Here is a 20,366-nt window from a genome sequence, read left to right on the forward strand (position 1 = left end):
TTAGCGACGGATTATAATAACATAATAAAATAACAAATAAATTTGTATACGAGACGAATGTCATTTATTTTCCATCATACATTTACGAGGAATATGATTGATAAAATAATGATTTTGATTTGAAGAGTTTGATACAAAAAAGGATGTATTCTAATAGAGTGGAACGATGTTATAGAGATAATTTTACGTGCATTTATTGTTGAAACGTTTGTCAACGTTATCGTTGAAACGTAAAATCAAATCCATCGCGTCGTGAAAATTTGTCTTCTAATTTATTTTCGTGGTTCGTTGTAATGATGCGGCGAATTGGAGGGGCTGATGTTTTTAGTGTAATTTAATAATACACTAGGCCAAACCACTTCGTTATCACCTACAACTGGTTGTTGTTTAACCGTTCTGTATGATCTTCTCGTTCTTCGAACGTCAAGGTACTTCTTGGTTCCTTCCTCGGGCCGTGCTCCCTCCTTCGCGTTGTTTTCATCTTGGTCCACGCAGCTTAATTGCGTCCCATTCTTCAAGTTGGTTTTCACGACGGTTTCTTCGTCCTGAATGTAATTATTATTCGTTTGCTCTTCGTTCTCGAAAATTGTCGAACCGTTTTCATTATTTAGCTGATTGGTAACTGTCACGGTGATGTCGTCTTCGTCTAAATCGAGCTTCGACAAATCCACGTTGAACCATGCGACAGAGTCAAGTTGCCTGTTGGCATCCTGATGAGAATTTCTTGTGGAATCCAAGGTATTTTCTTTGTCGTGATTGGCGAACGTATCTTCGAATAGCTGACTGGCGATAAATCCTGACACTGTGTTAACGTGCCATTCGACCAGCTCCTCGCTGCTAACAGAAATCCCATCTTCTTCTCCGTTCGTGGTAACATTGACGTGTTTCTTGTCATTTTTAATGTCGCCAATCGTCTTGAAGTAAATACTATGGTCGTATCTATAGGTTTCCAGGCAAGAGCTGTCCAAATTGCTGTTGGATTGGTAGTTGAGAGTTGCGCAGCAATCGATCTTGGTTTCCTCTGGCCGGGATTTTCGTCGTGATTTTTTCAAGCTATGAAAACGCGGACTCCAAGAGCAATCGTCGATGATCAGCTTGTTGGAGGAAATACTCCAGCGTGGCTCCTGTCCTCCTTGCATAGTCATACGACCTCTTGATAGTCTTTGCGACCTCAACCGGTTGTAACCTCTTGCGTACGCAGCCCATCGTTCGATTCGTTGAAAAATATACTCGGTTTCTTCGTTCCACCATTCCGACAGGCCCTTTTGAATCGTTACACTAACATCCTCGGACATTATCACTTGCGTGCACGTTGCGGAGCACTTGAAACGATGGTAATCGCACGTACTACGCGCTTGCCGTCTTTATTAAAGGCGGCAACCAAATGCCGTACGACGAACGATGAATAACGAACGATAAATTTAGGTGAGAAGATAGGAAACGATTGGATCTTTGAAGAGACAACGGTTTGATTTATAGGCTACCTTCGAAGCACTAGAAATACCGAAGCCATCCAACAGCTGTCATAATCCATGACCGTGACTTCGTACGAAGTTACGTGAAATTTTGTTTCTCGCTTCGTTGCTTCGTTGTGTGGCGTACACGAATTCCGCCCATACTGTGCTCACAAGCTCCGTATTAAGCGAAAAGATGTATGTATCTGTACATACAAAGTTGATCGCGCCAACTCTCTTAGATAACAAGCATCGATGGATTAACGTGGAGGTGATTCGTATAATAATTTTTATGAAACGACTATTCGCTGAATTTCACGCGTGAATAAAATTTCATATACCTATAATAGTATTTAAAAGCTGTTATTGCCAATATTTTACATCGAATTTAAAAGTATCGCTATGTAAAAGTGAATAGAAGTTAAACAAACATTTTCTCTTATACGTACGTAATTAGTCGCGTCGTATATCTGATCTGATTAATTGAATAAAATTACGTTAATATCGTGAATAATAAATAGTTTTTCGAATACATTGTTCAAATTCGGTAAAGTAATTATAGGAAATAGGTAAAACTTGGTATCGTTATCGAAAGTAGTGGTCGTGCCTTATTACACGTATATTTAACATGAGAAACGATCGCGTATGTAAACGATTTCACAAGGTAAGTGCGTTTAATATCACTTTTCATGTAATAATACATTGTGAGAATATTTCACGAAAAGGTGTCGTCCATATACGTGTAAAGACACACATCGCTTCGTATCGTTAACATTTATTTAGTTACGGTAATAATCCAATAGGACAGAATGGAGAAATGGAAAAATGGAAAAATGGAAAATTGAAAATTGAAAATTGAAAACTCTTACGAGTCTATAAATATTTACCGAAGGTAAGCAATTAACCGTAAAACAAGTTGAATCATCGATTCAGTTATCAAGGGAAACGGATCTTCTTACGAATCGGTCAGCTACACTCAAAAGCATACGCATCGTGTTTCGTATCTTCGCATTCCTATACTATATTCTTATATAGCTTCGCTTTATCGTGGATTAATTCGAATGATTGAAAATTCAATGAAACGAAAATTGTTGTACGTTATGCGGAAACTCGTTGAAAGCGGCAAACGTAATGTACAGCGTTATTCACAGTTTCACTTATTTACTAAGTTCGAGTTAAGGGGCTAGATGAAACGATCTATACCGTTCAACAGAGAGAAAAGTCAAGATGGTAAAAACGGTAAATACGGTTATTCTGGCAACTGGCAATCTTTGGATACCGCCGTGGAATATTGAACGTTCGACACAGGAGATGTCTGCGCGGCCAAGAAAATTCTTCATCAAACCACAGCTACGTGAATTAAAATTCAAATAGCCCCTCAATGTTGTCCCTGGATACCGGGGATGATGGAGCGGCTGTTGTATAAAAAGCCACGTGCAAACTCTTCCGTCGATTTTCGGACTCATTCCTCGCGGCATCGTGAACCGTTAATCCCGTGTGCTTGCGTCCAATAATATAATTTTGTTACGTGACAGTCGTTCGGAATATTAATCGTATTTAATCGTAACGTATCGTAGTAATTTTGATCGAACATTTTAATCGATCGAACTCTAACGTTTTCTAGATATAAATATAACTTTTGCCCCAATTTGCATGATGCCGGTCATTTGGTTATTTTTATGCCAAATGTGAAACAGCCGCCGAACTTGCTACGAGGGTGGGTATAAAGCTTACTCGTATTCGTTATAGGTTTAATTAAAAACATTATATATGTGGTATCGTGGAAAAGGGCCTAAGAGATACCTAGTGAGTCATAAACAATGTCCCGAGAGTCGAGGCGTTGACGGGCCCATAAATGTGTCGTCGGTCCTTCTCAATTGAATAGTTTGGCAAAAAAGATCTACGTGATCCTGGCCATAAGCGGTTGCGGAACATGTGCGTGGGGGGGGGGGTGTCTAAGAAAAGACAAAGGGAATGCGAAGGCAGTGGAGCGCCATTCGGCAAGTCGGAGAGAATCAATCGAGAAGTCAGAGAGTGTGAGAGTCGCGTTGTCGAGAGAGTGTGGTCCGCGTGAGAGAGAACGTTGGATCCGTTGTGGCGAGAATTGTCTAGATTATAGCGCGTTATTATTGCGATTAGTTCATATTAAACAACCATCGTTTTTCTCTCTACATCTGTACAATCCATTCATTGTAAATAAACCATCGTTAAATCACAAATATCAGGATATAATTACAATATATTCCATAGACATGCATTACATATGTAATAATTAGCATTGAATATATACGTATGAAAGTCGTATGTAAATAGCTTTATAAAGGCTAATACGAATACGAATAGAACGAGTACACGGATAATAACCTTTTCCTAAAATGAATTTTAAATTAGTTGTAAATTCTTGTTCGATGTAATGCCACTGGCATGGGCACCGATGAATGTACGTGGCGGACGATCAACATATTCCGTGCCACTTTGTCATTTCCTTTCAGCCCAAGTACGTAAATGGTACACCGTCGATAATATATGTTAGCAGTTTTTTTTTACGGACGTTGAAAACGTTAATACGTGGTTCCAATTGAAAGTTGAATGTGTACGAGAGACACATGGTATGGTAGCCGTGACACGAAACGTGTTTATGTCATTTTAGAAAATATAGAAATACAGTCTAGATATTGTATCTCCTTTTCTACGATGATCTTTGAACTTTTTGTACTTTGCTTTGACGTAGCATACGACTTGAAAGCTAGATATGTATATCGCGTCCTTACTTCGAAAGTGGCACGACTCAAAAATATCAAGTTTGTCAAAAATGTGAGAAATCAGGAGGGAAACAAAGAACAACAAAATCGATAATTTTCAATTTATTAAGTTACAGAGGTGTGATAAACTTCCTCATAGCGACAACTCGAAAAACACTTTTGTTTGAATTGTGCCATTTCGCAGTAGGGACGTTACATAATTAATTACGATTATTTTCAATTAAGTAGCACTTTTTTGCTCGTGTATGATATAGAAAATCTGCTTGTCGACGACGATGATGATTAGTAAACGACAACAGTTTGACGATTATGGTCATATGAAATTCGGGAAAAGGGAACAATTCGAAGATTATGGTTATATGCGATTTGGCAAGAGGAACGATCAACTACCGATCATACTAATAATTTTGAGATGATAATTCCAATCGTATGGTGTTCGTTCCACTATCATCGTCGCGATACTAGATGAAATATATTTTACATTGCAAATACGCATTCTGTTATTCTGCCCTTTCTCCTCCCTTCTTCTTCTCATTGAGTTAATGGAGAGGGGAGGGGGAGGGGGCGGGCAAGAAACCACAATGAGTTAACATGTAATATTATAATAACAAGCCTAATTACGTTCCTCTTCTCGTCTGTTAATTATTAATCATGAGACAATGATGAGATGACGACAATGATTTTAATCAAAAAAACAATTTAATACCGTCGTCGTCGATAGAAGTCTGCGTAACGTCCATCTACTTTTATCCTTTAAAATGATTCGATACACATTTTAATTGTGGATAATATACCGTTATTATTCTAAAAGTATAACGTACCTTGACTGCTCTTACACCAAATACGTTATAAAGATTCATTATTACGTTTCGTTATTACGAACCATTTTGCATTAGTATGGAGATGCCTTATCGTCAGGGAGAAATTTATTGCGAGAAATATTGAGCACCAGAGCAACCATAATTTGTCCCTGAAATCAATTTTGCATGTTAGCTAGCGACGATCCATTTTTGACGTAGGACCGGTTACCTCAGCGCCGTTCAATTTCCAAACAATTTCTGACAGATATGGGTATTTATCGTTGGACTGCGTATGCCTGCTGGTAAAAGGATTAGTGACGAACGAATGACGCGGCAAACATCTCAGCCATTTGCGATTGTATGGGCATTTGAACAATTTGGCCCAGCAGTGCACCGCCCCTGCTATTTCTTATCAAAAATCCAAGTGCTTGCCGGACGATTCTCCGATATATCACTGTATCGCTTTGAGACAAATGATTTCGTCTTTGCGCTACGCAATCACAGCGATGGATCTTCTTCTTCAAATGTCAATGAATAATAAGTTTTCCACTGTTAGATCCAATCTCTTCCCTTGAATTTCGACGTAAAAAATCATTTACATATCTTGTTTTTCACATATACGTATGTAGATCGCTGTTCCCATCTTTTCATAAATCTCTGTTCACAATAGTACTTTCAAGTTGAAACATAAGACTAAACGTCTAGATAAACTCGAAATATCCGTATGTCTGATACATAAATAACGAGAGTAAGAGAGTGTGGCAGTCTTGGAAGAAACGCGTATCGCTAAAGATCCTATAAATTATCACGTTCTCTATCTCCCCAGCTATTTCATAAGTATCGCCTTTTGTAAGTGGCGCGAGTAAGCTCTCCTATAACTAACTGAATATCTAACTTATCGTATCCAGAAATATGTGATTTCCTACCAGTTCCAGACCGTCTTATTACACGTCATATCCGCGAACGCTAACTCTGTTGCGTGAGATCGCCTCCCTCTGCACCTGTTTGCCGCTTATCGCAACCGGCCTCCATGTATAATGCAAACAATAATTGTCATCGTTGAATCAACCGGCAGTGCAAGAAACCAGCAACGAAATCAACAACCTTGTCCGCAAGTGTAACGCCGCCTATGATTTATTAAATTGCTCGTGCGTACAAGATAAAATTTCATACGGATTGAAAGGTGCGCAAACGGCCAGTTGCCTTCGACGCGACGTAGCAATGTTTTGAACTGAACGAATATCCTTCTGTTGAACTTTATTGAACTCTACGTTCATACAAAGTACAAAGTACCCAGTCTCTTGAAATTATGCCGAAACGAATAACGCCGGAGAAAGTGATCGACATCGTTTGGTTTAGCGTAGCTTTGACTTTCTGTTGGCCGCTTCCTATCAATAGCAGCGGAACGCGAACTCTGGTTCACAAAGTTTTGCAGATCAGTAGCGTTATTAGCGCTTGCATGCTGCTCCCGCCGCTGCTATACTCGATTTATCTGCATCTAGACGATATAATCATTGTTTCCGAATGTATCTGTCTGTTTATGATTGTAAGTCAAACTGTGGTTCAGACTGTTATATGTTTCATCAATCGCGATTCCCTGCAAGTAAGTTTTTATTCGCTTCCACCTTACGTTTGATTGAAAAAGATACGCGCTTTAACAACGGGTTACAGCACGTAGTCGAGGAAATGATAATCTGCGTTAAACAAGCGCGAGAATACGAAATGGAAATCTTTTCCGAGAATATCGCGCGATGCAGCGTCTTTTATGCAAGTTCTATGGTATGTATTTACTTGTCCGCGACTGCCTTTTCGATAGGACCTGCAGCCTTGCCGCTATCCTTCCCAAGCGAAGCGGAATACCCATTTCGCGTTAATTATACGCCAGTGTACGTTATCATCTACACGCAACAGTCTATCCTCAGCTATCAATGCGCAGCACATGTATGCCTAAGCATGTTTGGATCGCTTCTGCTTTGGTTCACCGCCGCGAGATTCCAGTGTTTGGCCATGGAATTAGAAAAGACCTCAGACGTTAGTACGCTGATCGTTTGCGTTGAGAAACAATTACATTTGAGAAGGTAAGAGTGAGATTTTACGACGCGTGGACGAAACGGAGCATTCAGGTTTATCGTCAGTTCTTTTCTTTTTTTTCTAGATACGCAAAACAGGTGGTGGATAATCTTCGTTTCATAGTGCTTTACGCTGTAGGAGTAAGCACGTCTGCTCTAACTTTATGTGGCATTATATTGCTCGTGGTAAGTGAAGCTTGTAATATTTTCTACGACGAATTCACTGTATTAGCTTGCGTCTAGGATGTACCGCCAATGGTGAAAGTACAGTTCGTAACTCTGTGCCTCACTGTACTTACGGAGATTTATGTGTACGCGTGGTCGGCCGATTACATGAAAGATATGGTAAACCAGGTTCTATCGTTTAGGTGCAAGGAAAGAGGTAATGATATGAATACCACTTTTATTGTTGAAACTCTGATTATATTTGTGAAACGTTTCGATGTGCAAAAAGATATTTAACAGGCGAAAATTGCTTTCATAGTTGCTAACGATTGACGATGCAGACGTTGAAAAGGTAAACGAACAACGACGTGTTGTAAGTTATAACTGCTCGTTGTCGTTGCAACGAGATGCCGGACATAATTTCAGAAATAATAGTCTGTTTCGTTTGATATTACCACGTTCAACCCGTGGTAATTGGTAGGTAATACCAATACCAATACCAATACCAATACCAATACCAATACCAATACCAATACCAATAAAGGTTTATATTACCACCTCTTTTCTCGCGCAATCTATGAACTATGTTCCCTTAGATACGACTAATCCCTCGTATGTCATAGAGCATAAATGTTTCACGAAGCGCATACGACACGATATGGTATAAACAGACGTTGGAAATGCAAAAATATTTGTCGATCGTGCTGGTATATCAAGAGCCGGTAACCCTCTCTGTCAGTTGCATAATACCAGAGCTTTCTTTGCGTTATTATTGTTCGGTAAGGGCCACATATCGATTAGTACTTGCTGCAATAGAACAAATAAAATTCTACAGCTAAATTTGACAGAAATTTTTCAAATAAATCAAATGCCATATTTGACGTTGTTCGGTTACATGCAACGGTAAACGTAATTGCAATCTTTCAAATTATTAATCATACTTTTAAGACACTGTTCGCATTTTCAGTTGATCGCGACCTAGCCTCATTGCCAGAGTGTAAATGATATTCCGTCTAATGTTCTGTTTGCAAGATTTCTATTATCAATATCACTATTACTATGAATATAGTTAATGTCCATATAGATCCATATTATATATATCTCTTTCATTCATTCTAATTGTAATCAACAAACTAATCAAAGATGACATATGATTAACAAGCTGATAATATTTCAGTATCTGTCCAATACTTTCTCCATCTTCACTGCTTTGCGTGTGGTGATCGAAGATAATGGAGAATAAATGCGAATAAAAGAATATGGACACTGTTTTAATCTGTTTATATTACAAAACGATGCTTTTATCGTGATAGTCGCGGAATGAGCTCTGTAACCACTACAGTATTATAGGAAACAAGTTCCTATCAAGCTGTAATTTGTTTTTAATGCGATAGTACAATATAATTGTAATAGTTGCATTATTTGTAATTATCCGATTTATCATAGTTATCTCGTATAATGTATAAAAAACCAGCTTTTGTTTTATCGGTAGTATCGGTTGAGTTCCTAGGTCCGTACTCATCTGTAACTGAATCAAAATAAAACGAGACTCTACAATTTCTCTATACACTTCCTGGCCCTCTTAATTTGTACCTTTTAATCTCATGTTTGCAAATGTGCGCTCGAACCTGCAGACTGATTAGATGCTTTTATCGCTAATGCAACACGGATGGACAACAGGAATGCAACACAAATTCCTTCGTTTACTTGGATAATCCTTTGTTGTTGTTGTTGCTGTTGTTATTACTATTACTATCGTTGTTGTTGTTGTTGTTACGAGTAGATTTCCATATTGTGTCATTTCTATTCTCCTCGTCTTAACACGCGTGGATATTCATGTTTCATATTGCGTAGAAAACCTTTTAACAAGCAAGTCACAATAATAACAGTGACGTAACTTTATCAGCATACTCTCTAACGACAATAATAATTCATTTCTTTCGATGAATTCGATAAAATATATTCTCGGTTATTTTTGTACATTCCAATTTTCAATCCCTACAGTCTTCATTTTATATTAGACACATTGATTGATCGCTGTTCGGAAGGCTGACTGTCTTGTAACGTACGCAGTTTGTATCTTCTTGACTTTAAGTCGGCTATTCGTTTATGAAGCTCCATATTGTCATCTAAAAACGTGTACGTCCCGTTTCGCTTTTCCAATTCTTCCAGACTATATCCGATAGTCCGTCGATTTAAGAGCCATGGTTCCGGTGGTGGTGGCGGTGGCGGCGTTAACGTTCTTCGTTTCATGGGATGAGGTGATCTGTAATGAATTTCCGTTGTTGTTCGATAATCCATGTTACGGGCTTCATCGGCATCGTACACGATATCCGTCAATGTCTCCTGTTTCTCCTGTTTTTCTTCGGGCCTGCGACATATTTTTCACGTGTCATAAAAAATATCATACACATATATTTCTTACAAACGCGTAACATTATACTTGTATGATATAACTTGTACGATATATATTATTGTATGACTGATTTTATGATATTATTGGTATTATTTGTTGATATTACGCGATATTATTTTTCTAAACTATCGATATATGCGCTGGTTCATCGGGTCATAAGTATATAAAGTGATTTCTTCTATAGTATTCTCTCTCCCAGTAGTAGATATTTAATAAAATGTAATTGCCGACGAAAAAATCGATCGTAAGTCTGAAATAAAATTTGTACAAGAATTTTCGAATGCTTTGTTTTGAAGAAAAATGTCTTTGTAAATTCGACGAATTCGATGCTGCGTGGACAAATATCATTACGATTGAATTTTCCTCGAAGGAGATTTCTGTCGTCATTCGAAAGATGAAAGTTACACAAAATTCTTCAAAGGTGGTACGCGGTAATTTTATTTCTATAAAAAAGTTCCTTATTTACGTTCTCAAATATTATTGCGTTCTTATATAATGTATAAATGTACATGAAAACTAAACGCTTTGATTTTATACTCAAAGTTTCTTAATGTATTTGTTCCATTCTTTTCAATTTTGCTTCGTACTCTATATTTAAAATTTTCTTACGAGAGATTGTTCTATTCATATTTTGCTGCTACTAACGACAAACCTATACATAATACGCTACATATTTTTCATAATGCTCCACTCGTTATAAAAGGTAACTATGATTATAGTTTTCAAACTAATCGCCATAATAATAATTATCATTGAATGGAATCATCTATTTTGATTATCCTTTAATATCGAATAAAACATTATTTCACGAATACATACTCTAACGATGCAAGCGACTTGATATGAAGTAGAGTACGTTGCGGATAAATTGCTTTATACGAGTCTTTTAATTCTATTTGAGACAACATCGCGTGTGTTTCCGTAATTCCTGTACAAGCAGGTTCTGGTCCTAGTCTTTCGTACGATGATTTATGAAGATTCCCTTTCGGTGGAAATATGTCTTTGTTATCTCGGGGTTCCGCCAACGTATGCATTTGCCTGTAAATAGCAAATTTTAAGTTTTATCAAAGTCCTACAAATAACGACGTATCGACTTCTCATATGTATGTACACGAGTCAACTATGTATGTGTAAGATCGGAAGTTTGAGCAAAACGGGAAAACAAGAAGGCGGGGAAAGGAACCGCCGGATAAGCCCGAGAAGCAACGACCAGGTCATAATAAATAAGAAATAAATATAGGCGGACTGGAATATAGCTGGACTATTAAACACGACAAACGAGATAAATGAATTTCATCTTCCTCAAAAGCGTAAAAGAATGTTTAAAAAATATACCTAACACGTTATATAATAGCGTTACACGCGTATTCATATACATGTACATATACATATACACGTGTAAATATTATTAATTATGTCTTCTTGGCTAAAAGTTTCGGAAAGAGTAATACTTACATTACGAAAGATGATATTTAGCTTGATAATTTACTGCGATAAAAAATGAGTAGTAATTGGTATGTTTAATGGTCAATTTCCATGTCCTTTTCTCCATTTACTTTCCGCTTTGCATCGTGTAATATTAGAGATTTTATTTATTTCGTGCTACGCAGAAAGAAAATTGAAACGCGCAATTGAAAACGCGCTGTTGCAGTTTTAGTGGTCTGACAATCTATATTGACTATATTGACTATAGCGACTATAGTGACTATAGTGACTATAGTGACGAAACTGCGTTGCTACGGACAATAGAAGGCGGGCACGTTTTACCCTTCTTCGTTTTCCTTGTTACAGTTTGACAACATAGGGAATACTATCGAACGGCAAGGAGTAACAAACATAGGAGGAGTACAAACTTCTGTATTATATCGCGATTTAAAAAATATATCTTATACAACAAGTTACATGTCATGGTAAAGTTTTGAATATATATATAAAACAATGTGCATCAAATATTTCAGAATATAAGAGTTGGAATAAGAGTTAGGAATAGATGAGATGGTTGAAGATGTAAACTAATAAAATAATAAAAGGTGATAAAAATAGTAAAATTTAACATTTTTACATAAATAATACATATAGATAATATATGGATGAGAAGTATTTATATTGGAAGGATCGGTAAAAAAATCTTTTTCCAAGGTTCGAATCGACTAAAAATTAAACGAACGACAGACCAAAAATCTCCCCAAAATTTATCACCCTGGTATAAATATCGATTACACGTGTATCGAATAATATAATAAAAATATTATTTTTACTTCTGTGCATATTTCTATAAATAAATAACGAAATATGCTGCTTACCAATCATGAACCTTTACTTTGGCGTTGTAAATAGCAGGAGTATGAAAAACAATCGGTTCGAAATCGTTGAATTCATCTTCACAGGTTGGAAAGACGACCTACGATTCAATCGGTATATTGTCTATATATTTATAACACTTTGTATACAAAAATAAATACGTACAACGATATAGTATTGATTCGAATTTATACGCCATTGTAACAGGCCATTATACGTATATAGGTAATGGAAGGAACTTAATGTAATAATGCGGAAATAAATGTAACGAAATGTAAAGAAAAGAACTGAGATAATGTCTATTTTTGTCGAATAAAATTACAACTTTGTGCACAAAGTTTTGCGCCAGCACAGACTTTGTAGCACGATCAGTCGATAATCAGTAATTGTCAATAATTTGATAACGCTTTTTATACGAATATAATCTTACGTTCAGTTTCCCTTTCGTCAACATTTATTCTTCTTTTCAGTTAGGCAACTTGAATATTTGTTATTTTTCTTGATATTTCATCCTACGGGATAACGTGATTGATCGAAAGTTGGTCGGGATCTAGTGTCAATTATTTTCAAAAACATTTCAAAAACATTTCGAGAACATCGCGTAAAACATCGTCTTGTTGCGTAAAATAACGTCTGCCGAATCTCAGATATCTTCGCGTTTCTTTGATTTTACGATATACGTAAATACGATGGACGTAAATGGTTAAAATTCTATCGCAGAATTGAACGTTACTGTTAAATAACTTTAGCCAAAGTATAGGTTATTGCGAGTTTACTCGGAAACATATAAAAAAGAGATGAATAGTACGCTAAAAGAAGTGATATCGGAGAAATGTCGGAAGAGGGTTACTTCTCTGGAATCGTATAGCGAGAACGAAGGAGAAGTGGAAGAGATGGAAGAAAAAGAAAGCGAAATGGTAGAGGAATTACCTTTCGAAGATATTCTCGCTGACAAACGTCGTAAATGTAGCGCCAAAGAAGAATTCATTTTTCTTCTTTATAATGACACTTTGCAGTATTTTGTGAAAGAGTAATCGTTTTCATTTTTGTTCTCGTTTAAATTTTTTACTGATTATTTTACTGTTTATTAGCGAAGTACGCGTTAAAAAAAGGCCAATCACTCAATCACTTTGTTATTTAACGTTCATTGTTTAATATAGGTGGGATGGCACGTGTTTAAGAAAAAAGCCTACGAAGATATTGGTCGATGATTCGAGAAACTCGTCCAACGATGACGAAGATATAGGTGAAAGACAAGATTACGAAGATGTAAATGAATCGAAAGAAAGCGACAACGATTGCGAACAATTTATTAACGATACAAACAAATCAAGCTTCGTTTCGTCTTGGAAATTATCACTGCCCGATGAATTTGCAAATATAAGATTTATTAGCAACAATACGTACAGCGGTCGTATTAGTAGAAAAATGATGGAGGGTGAAGGCGTATACAAATGGTCCAACGGTGCTCGGTATAAAGTAAGAATTTTCAAATTTCCTATCATTACGATACAAGTATATAAATTTATTTTAAATTATAAATTGCACAGCGATGCAAGTCGTTGATGGAATTCATACATGCAATACATACGGTCATCATTCTTCGCGGCAATATACATTTTATGCATTAAAGACTGCATCAATGGCAAAAGCGATTGTATATATTTTACAGAGAACCTTGCAATTTACCAATTACCAATTACGCTAGTTATTAATCATAATATACGATTAATTTTTACATGTATATCATTTATTTAAATGTTGCCTCGACATAAATAGAAACGATAAAATAAATAACTTTCCCCCGCTTTTCGTTATTATCGAAAGTTGTGTGGTTTCATAGGGAGAGTTCGAACAGAATCTTATGCATGGCAAAGGTCTATTAGAATGGAACAATGTTTGTTGGTACGAAGGTGATTTTACGAACGGCTATCGACATGGCAGAGGAATTATGGTGGATGGAGAAAATCGTTACATGTATACCGGTCAGTGGCATATGGGTCAAAGACATGGAAAAGGGTAAGTACGTAACAAAGTACAGGTGAAATATTTTCACAAGCCAGAGGAACACCGTTTCTACATCGATGTAAAATCGATGATTATTAAAATATCGCAGACATAATTACGTTTTTCAACGCGTAAAACTCACGTCCTTAACAAATCTACTAGTAAAACAAAAACTCGATTAATTCGATTTATGTCTTAGGATGTGTTAGTCGTCGGTATGGCTGTTAGTATTATTAGATATACGTTCAGGCTGTTATAAAAGTGTTAGAATTGTACGTAAAATACCATTGTGGAGTAATTCTGTACACCGAAACAAACGCGAAAATTCATATGCAATCGAATTTCGCGCCAGAGACGTTCCTATCATATGGCCGTGTCCCTCGTCCTGCAAAGCCTCTCCACGCTTTTCATCATTTTGAACACGTGATTTACTGAGCTGCGTGCACATGGAATTGTTGCCATTCGTTTAACTATCTTACTTAGTAAGGCAACTTACTTTGTTATACAAAGACGGACGTGTTCTTCTTCGGCACGCAATCCGTTGACGACGATTTTATTCTCTGCTAATGTAATTATCGGCAAAAAGTGTCGTTATAAGTATAGTTTATTCGCTGCGATACAAGTTTCTTTTCTTTTTTTTTTTTTTTTTTTTTTTTTTTTTTTTTTTTTTTTTTTTTTTTTTTTTTTTTTTTTTTTTTTTTTTTTTTTTTTTTTTTTTAAATAATCGGTTTTTTGTAAATGTACTTGTTAAAAAAGTTATTCCCGTTACTGTGACAATGGTTCATACGACGGTGATTGGGTAATGAACAAAATGAACGGGATTGGATTACGAATTTATGCAAGCGGTGGCCGTTACGTGGGTCAATGGAAGAACGGAGTTCGTGATGGTATCGGAACCATGGTTTGGCCCAATGGCAGTCTCTATCGTGGGGAATGGAAATGCGGTTCAATGCACGGGTTTGTTTCGGTCTCTATTGTTTAATTAATAACGATTAATGAAAGAAATTACAAGATAATACGATGTTTGCAGCTACGGAGAGTACGTATGGAATGGATTTTTTAATAAAACGTTTGCTTGGCCGCAAGAAGCGTCGTACGTAGGTTACTGGCGTCGCGGAATGCGTCATGGCAAGGGTGAATCTATACTGTTATTCTGAAACAATGTTCGATAAGGATAATAATAATAATCTATATATCGCTATAATAGGGGAGATAAAACTGAATTCTGTCGGTGGAGCAAAGTATTCCGGTTATTGGAAGGATAATAAAAAGCATGGTTACGGAGTTATAATTGGTAACGCGAACGTTTTACAAAATTAAGATATTTGTAGCAAAGATATATATTGTTGACGCAGCCAACCTCGAGAACTCGAATCACATGGCAACGACTAAAGAAGCTGTTCGAGCTGTGAAGATATTTTACTTTCTCTACGAATAAGAGCGGTTTAATATTCGAAGTTTCGAGTCGAACAAGTTTTCCGTGAAACTTGATATTCCTCGAATTGCAGAGGACGCAGAGGCTCGCTCAAGCTCTAGAGGCCAATTATTTATTTGAAAACTAAGCGACAAGTTGAGTCGTGATTTTTCATTGTAAAGCGTAGATTCGTATATCGTGGCTACGTATATTATAGGACACGTATACGATATTTATTATACGGTTTTCACCTTTGTGAAAAGGTGGTAACGGAAGGTAACGAGCGAAATTGTTATGCGAGTTATCGAGGTTCGACTAATAACGTAGCCAGTTATTTTTCATCCTTTACTATCAACGTGAGATTCTACTACAAATGACTCCCTTATATTTCATATGACGTCTTTTGATCGATCAAATATTACGTCAAAGTAAAAATATTCGTGCTTTATGCAGGAAGTAACGGGCACAAGTTTGAGGCTAATCCATTATTTTCGAATGATATTTTGTGTGCGCCGAACGTTGTAGCCGATAATTTAGAAACTGAAACGAGAACGAAGGACGAAGGAGAATGCGTGCGGACAGCTAAAGGAATAAAAACAGCGTAAGAATGCCATATGCATATACATCGTACACTGTACGATAACGATCATAGGTACAATATGAGTACGATTGATTGATGTAACAGTTTATACAAAGTCGGTAGTAAAATGTATCTACAATATGCACATATGTACAATAACGAAATATAGGAAATATATTTCAATGTAAATTAATATAATTAATTTCTACTTAATGATTGATAGATTTGCCGAGAAACCTGGTCAATTAGTAGAAACTTGGCCAACGCCTATTCTGAAGCCAGAACAGTTTCTATGTTTATCTTACTATATAGCTCGTCTATTGGATCCAAAAAGTATGGAGCCATCTGTCGTGCTTTCGGCTTCATCTGGAAAATGCTACAGTTGTGAAAGAGAATCTTGTTCTTGTTTGGCACATCCGATTTCCATAGGTCTATATTTTTTATTATTAATTAACATATACTACACGGAAATTACGCAAATTGCAAGTGTAAATGAAAATAATCGGAAAATACGATTGCATTTCTTCTTCGTATTTTAATCGGATAAAGTGACACCGTTGTTACGTTACACGATAATAACGGCGACATCTTAAAATTCTTGTTAATAAAACAAAAGTATTTCCACTCGTGTATACTAAACTTTTGCACTAAACGTTCGAACGAGAAAGACGTTCAAGGACTGAACAGTGGCGACTTATATGAAAAACTTTCATGCAGATACGATTACAAGTGAGCGAAACGACATCACGCAGACACATGCGCCTGAATCCTACACCGAGAATATCATAGAATCTGTCTGGAAATACGAAGAATGCTGGACATATAATTGTTTAACGTTTCACATGCTTCGTTTACGTGAAATTTACAACGATTATGCTACGTTATTTGCCAAGTCGGCGCCAAAATGCAATCTGGCGATGAGTAGATTATGTTTATGGCAATTATGGAGAGATTGTGGCATTCATAAGAAAGGACTTAGCCTCACTGAAATCGATAGTTACATCGGTGAACGTTAATTGATAACTACTGTTAACATCGTTGTATATTATATCGCAGTACTGTACAAAAGCCCTTTCCTTGGACCGTCTCAGTAGTGATCACTACAGAGTAGCAATCTCACAATGATGGTAATAATACTTTTAGGGGATACGTATACGTATGTGGTGTTTGACTTTCTCAAGTAATAACGATAGACTTAAGATAATATCAAGTATCTTTATATTCATTTGGTAGGTAGCCTAAGATTTTGCACAGTACTGTGTACCAGTACATATTGCACATGTATACGAGTAAATTAGTTTTTAATGCAAGAAAACAGTACTTTGGAATAATATCCGCTATCGCAAACACTATCTCTAACTAATATCTCGGTATAAAGTTTCTGTTATTAATGTGAATCGTTAAAATATTAGCGAAAAATGAAAGCACGATGGTGAAAGATCCTCTTCGTCCGTTCGAAAAGATTGAAATCTGGCAATTTTTACACGCCTTGTTAGAAGTTTCCTGGCACTTATATACCAAACACAACGACGATAGAGTCGAGGAAATGAACGGAAAAATCGCTGGTGGTTTGCACAAATTTTTAAAAAACTATATATATCCTCATGCTGGAAATCATGTTGGTACGTAAGTGCATACCTAATACGGTAACATCATCATAAATAAGATAATATAGATGTAGAAAGTGGCTTTTGAAAAAAAAAAATGGTACTGTTACAAAGTCAAATTTATGTCATAAGGAATATAATTTGCGTCTATGTAAGTTTTTGGGAATCTCCGTTAAACTAAATGAAACAGCTAGAAAGTCTTTTGTATTATTAATCATTTACACAGCGAATACAACTTTTCCAATCTTAAGCTGAAATTTTCTAAATAAAATACAATTTTCCAGGTAGTCTGTGCCGTGAAAATCAAGATTTGCTACCTATGTACTGCGTCTTTGAATTGTACCGACAGATTGGCTATCCAATTTCTGCAAAAGATCTCCTTCGTGCGACGTGCGTTTTAAAAGGTAAGCTGACTGTCTGTTGTTATTTGTTATTTAAATTTTTCAATTATTAACTTTCGAAATTTTTGTCAACTTTCGACAGAAAGTAAATAAACATTAAATAATGTAATAACTTTTGAACGTTTGCAACTTTGAACGTTGTGCAAATTTTTGTAACGCTTGCAAAAACGTTTTACAAATTAAGTTCGTTTTTATCTAGGAAACACTGTTGCTATATAACAACTATATATATATATATATATTTTTGGTATTTGAAAAAAGAAAGAAAGATGAAGAAAGATAAAGATTGGAACAAAACATACAACGTTACAGTACTTTATTAATAGTAAACATCTACGTTCTACGTATCTAGAGCAATGGTATCTTTACATTGAAGCGTATGAATATTTTAATGATGCAGGCAGGGCTGATCCAAAGCTTCCTTCGACTACTGCCGAAAATACTACTGTGGAAAATTTTCCGGATGGAATTAATTCTGTGACGATAGGCGAAAAAGTCAGCTACTTACTGAAACTTGACGAAATCTTTTCGTCACCCGATCGTACGATTAATATATCAAGAAGAAATGCAAATAATTTATGTAGCAGTGGGTATAGCGCATTCTATAAAAATTACCGTACATGCTTCGTTTGCGTTAAGAACGTCATTCGTATTACAGCTAACGGATTGTTGGTCTTTACACGACTAGGGACTAGAAAAATGATAGAAATTATGATGCTAATATGTCCTGGAATAAAAGATGCAAATAGTGGTGTAATTATAAACATGGATTACAAGGTATATTATCGTAATTCAAATTTTGATATATTTGATACAAATGAAATTCAATGAAAAATCTTTTTAAAGATAAACTGCTGATAGAACGATCTGGTTGCTATTTGATTATACTTGACTTGCTTCGGTGTCTCTTCAGTTTTTAACATCATAATATTTAAACAACGTTGTTATGCTATTATATTACTATTATCAGGTTTCAACGCACCGGTTTACATATATAAACACAAATTCTTGGTGAAACGCGTTATATGAAACAAATGAAAGATATGGCAGCAGTCAGATCGTCCCTATACATAATTACTTGCGATTAGCCCTGTATGTTGCTCGCATGTAAAATTGCATAATGTCGATAACTACGAATATCGCTCGACATAGATAACCTTATTAATGGTTATGATTGTTATCACTATTATTATTATTATTATTATTATGCAATTTTTATTTTATGCGTACTACGTGACACGTATTAAAAAGATTATAAAACTGAAATTGAAAGCAGGTAAGTTAACAAACAATATGAACAGTAATATAAAATGCAAATTATGTCAGACTGGGTTTCATCGGTTATTTAAGTATCAAGTATATAATTATAGAATTATCATCGATTATATATTATATACATATACATATGTCGGGTTCACACTATGATTAGGGTTGGGGTTAGGGGTGCGAAACGAATCTTCATTTGGATTAGGCATTGTTGTTATGCGATAGAGAAGATATTCAATAGTGAATAATACGAGTATTATAGAATTTGACAGATAACCGCGGTAATCAGATACTCGAGACGATAATGACAATGATCCTAGGTTCAATAACGAATCCGCGGTCAAAGGGGATTAGCAAAATGCGCTTGCTTCCAAAGTCCAAGCTGTACCCCACTTCCTTGTCTACGGTACAAGTATTACTGGACCAATTCTTTGTTAAAACGTAGAAGATCCACCGAGCGTAAGGGCGTTATGTAACTCGGTAATGAGAGCTTGCGAGAGAGAATGACTTTCCGTCACGATGATGCTGCAGAGGAAAACTATATGGCGTGTGTCTAAGGACACGAGATCATCGGATTCGTGGAGCGATACCTTCGTTCGGAAAGTGAGGGAAATTCGCGTTGCTGTTAATTGGTCAATTTCCATATCGGTGGTTAGAAAAGGATGCTAGCCGCCCTTGAGGGAAAGTTGCTGGCAGGAGGCGCCGTTCGTGAGAAAATAGGTTTTCTTCCCCTGTCTTCCCGTAGTTGGGACAAAGACTGTTTGTCTGTTTGAAGGACTTTAGTTAGCTAAATCTTAAGATTTGTAACGGGCCCTCAGGCTAGCTGAATATGTACCGTGGAGATGCATCGACATCTTATGCATGATCATCTTACCCGGAGAATAGGGTCCGCGTGTGGCGAGCCACACCGGACAGAGACTGGAATGGAATTGGAATGTTTACTGTCGAGTGCCGCTACAACGATTTCCTTTTAAGGAGAGCTATATTATTACTCCATACCTTTGTTAGACAAAACGTTCATCCCTCGACCGCGGCTACGTTTGGCGACCGATTGTCGCCTCGAGCCCAAGCTCATTATCACAAATCTCGAACAACTACAATCGGATTGAATGACGGCAATTGCT

General features: G+C 36.5%; 5 protein-coding genes across 7 annotated transcripts in view; 3 read left to right on the forward strand and 2 right to left on the reverse strand.

The window, feature by feature from the left end:
* LOC122577869 (radial spoke head 10 homolog B-like) overlaps nucleotides 1–16,989 on the forward strand; it is a 35,024-nt gene extending 18,035 nt beyond the window's left edge. The window contains exons 4-11 of the mRNA XM_043749582.1: nucleotides 13,128–13,446; nucleotides 13,811–13,986; nucleotides 14,731–14,931; nucleotides 15,005–15,108; nucleotides 15,182–15,268; nucleotides 15,842–15,989; nucleotides 16,192–16,397; nucleotides 16,686–16,989. Of these exons, the coding sequence (XP_043605517.1) occupies nucleotides 13,396–13,446; nucleotides 13,811–13,986; nucleotides 14,731–14,931; nucleotides 15,005–15,108; nucleotides 15,182–15,268; nucleotides 15,842–15,989; nucleotides 16,192–16,397; nucleotides 16,686–16,984 (1,272 nt within the window). The 5' untranslated portion in view covers nucleotides 13,128–13,395 and the 3' untranslated portion in view covers nucleotides 16,985–16,989. The remainder of the gene's footprint in view (nucleotides 1–13,127; nucleotides 13,447–13,810; nucleotides 13,987–14,730; nucleotides 14,932–15,004; nucleotides 15,109–15,181; nucleotides 15,269–15,841; nucleotides 15,990–16,191; nucleotides 16,398–16,685) is intronic.
* LOC122577872 lies at nucleotides 42–1,456 on the reverse strand. Its single transcript, XM_043749584.1, has one exon. The coding sequence runs from the start codon at nucleotides 1,293–1,295 to the stop codon at nucleotides 273–275; it is 1,023 nt and encodes a 340-aa protein (XP_043605519.1). The 5' UTR covers nucleotides 1,296–1,456; the 3' UTR covers nucleotides 42–272.
* LOC122577876 lies at nucleotides 4,665–8,493 on the forward strand. The gene is given in 6 exon segments (XM_043749591.1): nucleotides 4,665–6,674; nucleotides 6,677–7,094; nucleotides 7,172–7,271; nucleotides 7,329–7,430; nucleotides 7,874–8,029; nucleotides 8,428–8,493. Coding segments are annotated over 6 exon segments (1,191 nt in total). The 5' UTR covers nucleotides 4,665–6,325.
* LOC122577875 lies at nucleotides 9,023–13,187 on the reverse strand. Of its 2 annotated transcripts, XM_043749590.1 has the most exons (3): nucleotides 11,970–13,187; nucleotides 10,486–10,704; nucleotides 9,023–9,621 (listed from the first exon to the last, which is right to left on the reverse strand). In XM_043749590.1, exons 2-3 carry the CDS (start codon nucleotides 10,698–10,700, stop codon nucleotides 9,258–9,260), a joined length of 579 nt encoding a protein of 192 aa, XP_043605525.1. In that variant the 5' UTR covers nucleotides 10,701–10,704; nucleotides 11,970–13,187; the 3' UTR covers nucleotides 9,023–9,257. The 2 variants fall into 2 exon arrangements, with proteins under 2 accessions (XP_043605525.1, XP_043605524.1); XM_043749589.1 differs by lacking the exon at nucleotides 11,970–13,187 and having other exon boundaries at nucleotides 10,486–11,298.
* Nucleotides 16,990–17,007: 18 nt separating the features above from the next.
* Nucleotides 17,008–20,265, forward strand: LOC122577873. Of its 2 annotated transcripts, none has more exons than XM_043749585.1 (4): nucleotides 17,008–17,095; nucleotides 17,381–17,590; nucleotides 17,860–17,979; nucleotides 18,377–20,265. In XM_043749585.1, exons 2-4 carry the CDS (start codon nucleotides 17,398–17,400, stop codon nucleotides 18,805–18,807), a joined length of 744 nt encoding a protein of 247 aa, XP_043605520.1. In that variant the 5' UTR covers nucleotides 17,008–17,095; nucleotides 17,381–17,397; the 3' UTR covers nucleotides 18,808–20,265. The 2 variants fall into 2 exon arrangements, with proteins under 2 accessions (XP_043605520.1, XP_043605521.1); XM_043749586.1 differs by lacking the exon at nucleotides 17,008–17,095 and having other exon boundaries at nucleotides 17,398–17,590; nucleotides 18,377–18,562; nucleotides 18,635–20,265.
* The last annotated feature ends 101 nt before the right edge of the window (nucleotides 20,266–20,366 follow it).

The sequence above is a fragment of the Bombus pyrosoma genome, linkage group LG2, assembly GCF_014825855.1.
Source record: "Bombus pyrosoma isolate SC7728 linkage group LG2, ASM1482585v1, whole genome shotgun sequence".
NCBI lineage: Eukaryota > Metazoa > Arthropoda > Insecta > Hymenoptera > Apidae > Bombus > Bombus pyrosoma.

Excerpts from the sequence above, each read along its gene's own strand:
- LOC122577872 (XM_043749584.1), bottom strand. The coding sequence starts at position 1,295 with ATGTCCGAGGATGTTAGTGTAACGATTCAAAAGGGCCTGTCGGAATGG.
- LOC122577875 (XM_043749590.1), bottom strand. The coding sequence starts at position 10,700 with ATGCATACGTTGGCGGAACCCCGAGATAACAAAGACATATTTCCACCG. Across the intron at positions 9,622-10,485 it reads AAGTCGCTTGCATCGTTAGA|GCCCGAAGAAAAACAGGAGA; the intron begins GTATGTATTCGT and ends AATATGTCGCAG.
- LOC122577873 (XM_043749585.1), top strand. The coding sequence starts at position 17,398 with ATGGTGAAAGATCCTCTTCGTCCGTTCGAAAAGATTGAAATCTGGCAA. Across the intron at positions 17,591-17,859 it reads TCATGCTGGAAATCATGTTG|GTAGTCTGTGCCGTGAAAAT; the intron begins GTACGTAAGTGC and ends ACAATTTTCCAG. Across the intron at positions 17,980-18,376 it reads TGCGACGTGCGTTTTAAAAG|GCAGGGCTGATCCAAAGCTT; the intron begins GTAAGCTGACTG and ends TTAATGATGCAG.